This window comes from Myripristis murdjan, chromosome 21, assembly GCF_902150065.1.
Source record: "Myripristis murdjan chromosome 21, fMyrMur1.1, whole genome shotgun sequence".
NCBI lineage: Eukaryota > Metazoa > Chordata > Actinopteri > Holocentriformes > Holocentridae > Myripristis > Myripristis murdjan.
In genome coordinates, this window is record NC_044000.1 from 22,110,383 (window position 1) to 22,119,775 (window position 9,393).

Sequence of the window (9,393 nt, forward strand, 5' to 3'; positions counted from 1 at the left end):
AAGCTTCTTAAGTTGATAAAAAGGAGTATTACCCTCTCTGTGTGTCGTTCGTAACACAGTGATGGTTGAATGTTCCAAACATCTGAACACCCAGAATTCCATAGAGGAGGAGGAAGAAGAGCAGGAAGATGGACACACTCCAGATCTGTTCGCCTGATCGCCTGGAGAGAGGAAAGAGCAGAGGAAGGTACATCTATGAGCCAGATTTTATATGATATATTACATGTTTTACAATCCATGCACTGTGGCAACCATATTTAAGAGTAATGCCAGGATTATACTTGAGAATGTTGGTGATGCGGGAGCGAGGGAGCTCAAAGCGGAAGTAGATCCTGAAGGCCCGGATCATGATGAGCGCTCTGGGGATTCTCAACATTCCCCATGGAGACATCTGATCCACGAGCTCTGCTATCTCAAACACCTAAGACAAAGACACATGCAAAGAGGATTATTAAGAAGTAAATGCCAGCAACTAAATCATCTTATGGCAACCCACTGAAGTATCAAATACTCAGTAGGGTAAAGTAATAGCATATGCTTTAATAATGGTGAAATGTACCTGCAGCACGAGGGATACCCAGATGAAAAACACCATGAATCCATCAAACATACACCAGCGATCTTTCACATAGGAGTTATCTCCCTGAGCAGAGAGAAAGACAGAGAGAAAAAGAGTGAGAGCATGAAAGAGATACAGTTAGAGGATGAAAGAGAGAAAGAAATAGAGAAATAGCATGAAGAAGAGGAGGAGGGATTTGTGAGAACTACTGCGGTTCAAGGAAATATTTTTTTATCACTATCACAACTTTATATGTGTCCATTCCAGTGAAATTACACCAATTTCAGACAAAAACAGCTTCCTGTGAAGTGTAAAAGCCTTTAATGAGGCTAGGCTCTGGGGGTCTGAGAACAGACCATGCAGAGCAGTGTCACCGCCGCCTGTCCCAAAGCTGAAGGAGGAAGAGTTTATGTGAAAAGGAGATACTAATATTGTAAGTGGATAATGGCAACAATAGTCAAGGCGAAGGAAATGTTTCAGATATTCCTCTGCCAGTGTTGACTGACTGACCACAAGCTGCGTTTGCATGATTATAAACAAGACAAATAATGATTACACCGCCAAAGTGTGAACAAACTGAAATGCCATGGGCCCAACAAATATGGACATAGTTAATTACCACTTAGGGGGTCTGCTAGACGCTCTTCAGGGGTCAGCCTTCCACAGGATGAAAGGCTACAAATAAGAGGGTGCGCCGTGGAACATTTTACAGATAAGGACCTTGTTTGATTACACACTAACAAGCACAAAAGCATGTGTTTAGTTCACAATGTGGAGATCATGCCCTGTGCAGGCAGTTACAAAAATGTAGTGACAACTATGTGCAACTTGAAAGTGTTTAAAAAAAAAAAAAAAAAGTACCTGCCCTGGGTCATTAAGAAATTAAAATGCAGCTCTTGTGTCTAGCAACCTGTTCCAACATCGTGATTCACTATCTAAATACGGGGCATGTGATCGTGTGTGTGTGTGTGTGTGTGTGTGTGCGCTCCCACTGTGAAACACACATGGTTTGTCATGGATAATTGTGTTGCGAGAGCAGGCTGATGCTGTTCATGACTGCCTCCTTGGACACAATCAAGGACTTCACATTGTTCAAATGGGAAATACAGCCTAAATCAATGATATTTACTTGATCCATGGAGCACATGCATTATGCATACAGCAAGTCGCATTAGGTAACATATAAGGTAGAGTGTAAAAACAGGAAGAAGCAATTAGCCATCTTATGATCTACTGCTTGTTACTTTTATTTAGAAATACTCAGCTTAACTTAACCAAGAAAACTCCTAAATGATTGCTGCTTTCCGATGAGTATTGATTGAGGCAAATGCCACCGATCATCAATTCACCAATACAATCAGCGATCCTGATGTGACACTTGACAAGTTATTGATGCTGATATTGACAGAGCTGAATTTCACCCTGCATCCGCATTAAAAAACAGAGAACTATCTTCCCTTTTATTATACAAGGATGACAAATGTTAAGAGGTTTTATCGACCCTCGAGAACTAACAGAAATGTTCAAATTACTCTGCTGTTTTCCAGTCCTGCAAACACTGACTCTGTGTCCTCCCTGTCTGTGTGTGCTTGTTATCCTTGATTTGGCAATTAAGCTGTCCACACTTTCTATGGCAGTAATTAAGGGCCTTTCATCTGCCAGCTGCCTGTTTCTGGACGCTTCTATGCAAGACATTATCTGTCTCTTTCTGATTTCAATTGCGTTGACTGATCAGAACTTACAGCTCAATACAACAGGCAAGGTTGTGATTAAGGGTATGATTAAAAACATAGGTGGTGCTAAAAGACACCCCTTTTTGACCACAGAGTCTAACATGACTGTACACAAATAAATGCAAAAGAAAAAGAAGGAACTATACACAATAAGACTGATTGTGCTACTGTGCAAAATGATAACAAAAACTGGATACGTACGCCACATCCCACAGATATCCTTTATAACTTATGAGAGACTTTTAAATTAGTTTGAAAAAAATAAATAAATAATGTACTGATAAAAAAGAAACAATGGTTATTCTAATATGAATGTTTTACACAAAGGAACACAAAACTATTTCATTTTTATCCGGATACAAAGTGTGTTTAGAAATACGTGGGCAATAGTTCACAATGATCAATTATATAACAATATTAGTCCGCATGCATTTAATAATTTATGAGGGCTTTGTTCCTCCTTAATGATTTCTCTAATGCGCATCCTGCAATCATCTTGTTAACAGTTTGAGGACTACCGCCTGTCAGTGACAATAAATACCTTGATGATTCCTCTGATGTGCATCTTGGCAATCATCTCTGCAGTGTAGAGAAACATGAGCAATGTGTCCAGGGTGAACGTCACATACTGTAGTGGAGGGTAATGCTCGAACGTCTTGGGGGTGTTCATACAAACAGAGATGACACTGATGATGGCGCACGCCCGCAGCAGGGAGTGCACCCACTGAAGATGATAGAAAAAACAGGGATAGGAGGGAAGTGGCGCAAAGGCTACAAAAAACATTTTGCTGTCCATCGATTCGAATGCACTGTACTGTACTGCAGCCATCGTTTTCAACATACAATTACAAGGACAATAGACTGAAACCAACACTTGTCTCAACATATTTGGCACAAATATAACCGTAATGACAGCGCAGGCCTGCATTCTGGCCAGCTTACAAAGACACACATGCAAGAGCGCTTACTGGTTTGTTGATCCAGAAGATGTCCGCGCTGTCTGTGAGAGTCTCATCTGGCCCAAAATCGGTCATGGGCTGGGCCTCGACCCGTGAGCTCTGTTTCCTCTTCAGCATGCTGGGGCTAGCCGTGCTATACAGAGAGTGGATCTGACAGAGAGAGAGGTATGTGGACTACACAGTGACCAAAAGCTAACAGGAGAACAGAAGAACTGTCCGGCTGCATCCAAGTCTGAGCATGTGCAGTGTCACTTTTTTGTAAATCCAACACTACAAATTACAGTACAATTGATATATTGATATGAATATGAATTACAAACCAAATCCAGCTCAAAGCAGAGTACAGTACAGTCACATTAATAGTAACCGACTGTTCTACAAGCATTGCAATTCTGCATAATAGCACAGAGCTATAAAAATCTTAGAGATGCCAGTAGGCAAATAGAAAATCAGGAAAATGTCCTTCATTTTATCATTCAGTTTCCCTTGCACAGTGGTATAAACTTAATTGTGCATGTACTTGTGTCTTCTGGATGGGACAACATCACATGTAAGTATACTATGCAGTGCACTCTGCAAAATTAACTACCCAGACTTGAATTGCCACAACAGAGGTAATTTCAAATCAAACATGTGTTGCATTGTTGAATGGCCACCGTGATACACAACGTAGCACACATGGAACACAGAACAAGTGTATTCACATTGCAACAGCTTAAATAACTTACCATGAGAAAAGATCAAACATGATCTTCACCATATTGAACACCAAGCCGTCAGTAGACTATACTGTACAACTTACTGCTCACTGTGTGGTAGTGTACCTGCGTGTGTCTGTGCATGTCAATGTTTGCATGTGTGCGTGTGTGTGTGTTTGTGCATGTGTGCGCGTGTGTATGCATACAAGAGAGGAAAAGAAAACTATAAAGGCCGTTTCAACATAAGAACACAAGAAGAAATGACACCCTCAATGGAGACAAAGCGCACATACCAAAGGGAAAAGTAAAGCTGAAATTGCTCCAGCACTGCACATAACATGCGATCAGGCATACCCTGTAAATAACACACAACAGTTAGTCAACATCATGGCATATATGGTGTACAGTACACTACCAACATCTACAGTACGCTCATAGAGACAGAACGCCCACCACGTCTGACATCAAGGCATATATGCGACACACTCTGTGAGTGAGTGACTGAGGTGTTGTGGAAGAGGATGGGGTAGAGGAGGACCACGGGACTCACTGTGAGGCTCCTCATTGGTGCGTTCATCCCCAGGTCACAGAGGGGTGGAGAGACCAACCAGAGAGAGAGAGAGATAGAGATAGAGAGACGAGAGAGGCAGGAGGAAGAAGGTCCTACAGGCCTGGAGATCCTGTGGCAGCAGTCAGTGAACGGTAGCAATCAAAAGAGCAGTGATAAGGGGTGAGAGAGACACACTGACCAACACAGAGCAGTGCAGCCTCAGTACATCTCTATGACACAGCATTGTATTAGGCAGAAGAGCGCTGGACTATTATTTAAAGGGATGGTAAACCAAAATATGTAATTTCTTATGAAAATTATTTTACTGCCATCACTGGATGTAGAAAACGGTCTGAAACTGCCAAAATCTGATTTTTTTTTTTTTTTTTTTTTTTTTTTTTTTTTTAATAATACAGATATAAGGCTATCAGTTCTTTTCTCCTGAGCAAAATGATTAGTTTTACTGGGGCTAATTGTTTGGTTCTTTAGCACAGCATGACAAGGATCTTTTCACCAATCTACCATTATATCAGAGGAGGCAAGGGCTATCAAAGTGCACAACCTTAGCTGTAGCGATGGCATCAGACGTGGACTTTCTTACTTTACCTCCACTACTATAAGCCTCCAAACTGCATGTTTATAGACAGTAAGCTTTACAGTAATGTGGATGATGAATACAGTACTCAAGAATAATTCAAAACAAGAAAAAGGCTCTGTTTTTACATAAGAAAGTTTAACATCCCTTTAATAATGCTGACCAGCCTAGATCACTCACATGATGACGCTAAAAAAAAAAAAAAAAAATGGATTCACACTGTAGATGTCCCTGCTCAGCGTGTCACCGGGCTTGTTAACACAGAAAATGCAGAACAGAGCAAAACAACAAGCCCCTAATGCCCAGCTAACACGAGTCAATGAATCTGAGGTACATAAGAAAAGATCAGCGCTTCTGCTTTGCACATTCCTCGCTATGAAAATGGTGCATATCTGAACCTCCTCTAAAATTCAGAATTATTTTATTCACTATTACAGAAAGTTGAATAAGTCATGGTCTGTTAGCCAGGAATAGATCATGCACATGCCACCACGAGGGATGTCACAATTCTGGGGATGATACCAATACTAGTGTTTTCATATTGGTATATTCACGCCACTTGATCACTCAGTGTTCTTATTGCAATGGGACCTTATTATCTTATGTATGTTTAAATACTGAAACACTTAAAATTTATACTCTACAAGAGAGTAATCATGAACAACACAAACAGTAACCAATTACACTTGCTGAAACACAAGTTGCAATTATGTTTACAGGACTGTAAATTGAAATAAGAGCGCATAAACACACCATTGTATTTACTGTTACAGCAGAACATTCTGTCCTCAAATTTGAAATTAACAAGTCAATGTTGCACCAGTGACTCAGAGTTGTTTTTCTAACGTAGTGTATATAGCCTCCTTGACACACATAAAGTTTCTGTTAACTTGTTGCTTGCTTGCACAAAATTTAACTAAAAGATTATATGCTAAATGGATTTCTCTTTTTGCTCAGGTATCAAAAATCAGAGAATTTCACTGGTATTGGTATCAACTACCAAAACTCTGGTGATGTGAAATCCCTAACAACCACACAATAAAATAAAAATCAAATTACTGAGCCAATGTGTCAATCTTGTAGTAAGTCTAAAATTAAAATATTGTTTTTCTTTTTAATAAAAAACAACTGCAGTATCGGCAAATGTCATGAAAATATATCTCCTGTTTCATTTCAGTTAACAGTGGTGGATTGAGAAATTTTTACATGAGTTTTGACAGGGTGCCTTGGAGGAGTGGTGGGCAGATCAGGCAGCTTTAATGTAAATTAGTTTAGTTTACTTGGACTGGAGGTGCAGCAATAATAATTACCAGTTTCTCACAACAAATCCACTCAGTGAAAGAGGCAGACTCCTCAGAGAACCACTCGACAGAAAGTGAGTCCAAACTGGGACCAAGAGTTGCTGTTTACACCGGTCTAAATTAGCAGAAGAATCACTCACAGTTCCCCAAATAATGATGTTAACTTATCTGATTTACATTATATTGTACGCCTGTCTAATCCAGTAACACCTACTGCATGCACTGAAAACCCAGCTCTTCTTAACATCAGATTTCTTACAAATAAATCACTTTTGGTTAATCTTATTTATGTGAATGATCCTGATTGTCTACCTTAAATCTTAAATCAGTCTGATTAATGTAGCAGTTCAATACACAAATACACACTAGTGGCTAACACATATAAATAAACAGTATTATATTGGACTTTACAACCTGAAATGTAATGAACTCACTACAACATCAACTAGCCTATTTCAGAAATTTTCAAGAAAAACTGACCTCCTTGGGAAGGGAAAAAGCAGCGAGCTTGGAAAAAAGTTGAGTGCTGAAAAACTGACTCTGTAAATGTAACAAAAAATGCTTCTTAAAATGAATGGATATGTAGAGAGAACAATGTAATTGTGTTGCCCTTCTTATTTTCTTTTATGCTCTCACCGAGAAAAGAAACTGTCCTACATACACGAAGCCCCATGTAGTCAGAAGCAATTTCCAATGTAATTGCTACACTTAGCATATACTGATAGAGATTTGAGGAAGAGTGAAAACAAAATTACAGGGTATAAGCGCTGTAATGTGGGAGTAAGGTGGCAAAGACTGCAATTAGTTTCCCATTTGGAGAAAGGACATATTCCTCATGGGCAGGATGCAATCACTGGGCAGATTAATTGATTCAGCAAACTTTCTTTATTGGAGTTTGTTTTACTCTTGAAGAGTGTGGCCTGGCAATACCTTCCTCACGATGCAGAGAAAGTTTGATAGAAATGTGCGCAGCAATTTTCTACAGTTCCATGAGTTGCTGCCATACCTAAGAGTGGAATTCAATTTAAAAGTTCATAAACATGTTTTATTCCCCTGGCTTCAAATAGCTGAGCTTTGTGCAACATTGTGAAAATGATCTAGGCTCTCTTAGTGCAGTGGTGTATTCATACAGTACTTGAGAAGGTGGACAATCTGTTGTGAAACTTACATATTTTAATGATAATTTGGTGGAAAGATAAATATAATCCACATACAGGTATGCCTCATAGAAAGAGGTAGGTGCCTGTATTGTGTTTGTGAATACCCTTTATATCACCAGACCCCATAGAGATAATACTAATTAACTGCTGAGGTCCTCAATACTTACAGCCTGGAGGTGCACCATCAGCAGTGACTGGAGGGCTGTTTAAATGGACCAGTACAATGTTTGTGGGTGAGTTTACATGCAAACACTTAATAGTATAGCATTACACTGTCAACTCTGAGACGGGGAAAATGCAGGCTTAGCTATTCATATGACCAGGAAATTATCTGGAACATGTTCATAGCCGACACAACCTCAACACAACCTCATATGTTAACTGAATTGCCTTAAAAAAGAAAAGAAAAGAAAAAAAAAAAAAATATATATATATACATATATATATAGATATATATATAGGGTTCTGTGGTATACCCATCAAAAGCCTGCAAACCCTGGCCACTTTGTGTGCATGGAATACTTATGAAGTGTAAATCTTATCATTTACTTTGCATTATTCGTCCAATTCCACACAGAGGTTAGGTTGTGATTAAACCTGTATAGCATTTAATTGTGACTGTATTTGGTTTGGTTAACCCATCACTTTAGATAATAGGTTAACCAAACCACAGGTAGCCCAGCACCACACTGAAAAAAAAAATCCAGTTCAACCTTGAAAAGCAAAAGAGAAAACATTGTGGTAATCTTAAGAAATGGCCTACACTGGTGTGGAACAGTGCAGATCATCAAGGGCCTAGGCTCGACCTACCCCACCACCAGGGTCCACTATCATGGCCTTGCGGGCTTCCTTAGCCTGGTATCACTTTGGGGGAAATGGGTTAGGTCTCCTTGCCCTTGCTATAGTACAATAATCAACAAACTGCTGCGGAATCGCCCGGTGGATTACACGACGCCTACAATGGCACAGACACAGCTATCTCAATCAGGAAATGCATGCCCATATTGAGATTGGATACTGAACGAATGACATCGACGGAGCCAAGGTTACTATGGAAACGGATGGGAGCTAAGGTGCTACATCTAGCAGAAACAAGCAAAAAAAAAACACACACCGTTTATGACAATATGAGCGAGCGCGTCTCCAAACGAAGAAAATATGATGTTTAGCAACCACATGCCGTGACTGTGTAGCCGAACTGCGACCAAATATGCGACATTATTTTATCAAGGCCTACACAGGAGCCCGGCGCATGAGGATTTCTCCACTTCCTGGAGAACACACGAGCAAGGTGCACGAGCAGGCGTCTTGCGCATCCTTAACACGGTATCATTACGTCCAGTTAAAAGCCCGGTAAGCGCAGCATCCGATGTAGAAACATTTTTGGAGTCACTTACGCGATGCGTGTTTCCCTTATCGGCTGTGTGGCGTCCTGTCCATGACATCAGCTGTTTTCCGGTGTGTTGTGGTCGTGGGAGAGTGCGGGAGCGCGCAGGCTGCAATCACAGCAGCAGCACCAGCGGATGCAGCGGAGGCGCGCGGCTGTCCCCATAGTAACAAGTCGAGGGTCTCAAGCTGCTGCCTCAGGTATCACGGCAGTCATGAGCCATCCATTATTACCAAAACCAATTATGCCTGTATTTTCAGAAAATTATTTAAGCCTAATTATTCTCTTAAAAGACCCCAGGCCTATAACATGCTGCAAGATGCAACCAAGTAGAATATACAAACAAATTCGCATCACAAAGATTAAAAAAAAAAAGGTGGGGACTGATTTATTGTGGGTATATCCTCAACTACATCCCTATCTGTGGACAACCTTTTTTTTTTTTTTTTTT

At 40.3% G+C, this 9,393-nt stretch overlaps 1 protein-coding gene across 2 annotated transcripts in view; it reads right to left on the bottom strand.

Annotated features, from left to right (window-relative positions):
- nalcn (sodium leak channel, non-selective) overlaps positions 1 to 9,015 on the bottom strand; it is an 83,641-nt gene extending 74,626 nt beyond the window's left edge. Inside the window, exons 1-7 of one of the 2 annotated variants that reach the window (XM_030080901.1) lie at positions 8,953 to 9,015; positions 4,243 to 4,304; positions 3,261 to 3,401; positions 2,834 to 3,016; positions 560 to 643; positions 282 to 421; positions 33 to 161 (exon numbers count right to left, since the gene is read on the bottom strand). In XM_030080901.1, the coding sequence (XP_029936761.1) occupies positions 33 to 161; positions 282 to 421; positions 560 to 643; positions 2,834 to 3,016; positions 3,261 to 3,401; positions 4,243 to 4,284 (719 nt within the window). In that variant the 5' untranslated portion in view covers positions 4,285 to 4,304; positions 8,953 to 9,015. Of the gene's footprint in view, positions 1 to 32; positions 162 to 281; positions 422 to 559; positions 644 to 2,833; positions 3,017 to 3,260; positions 3,402 to 4,242; positions 4,305 to 8,952 lie in introns of those variants that run through there. The other variant, XM_030080900.1, reaches the window with a different exon arrangement.
- Positions 9,016 to 9,393: the final 378 nt, after the last annotated feature.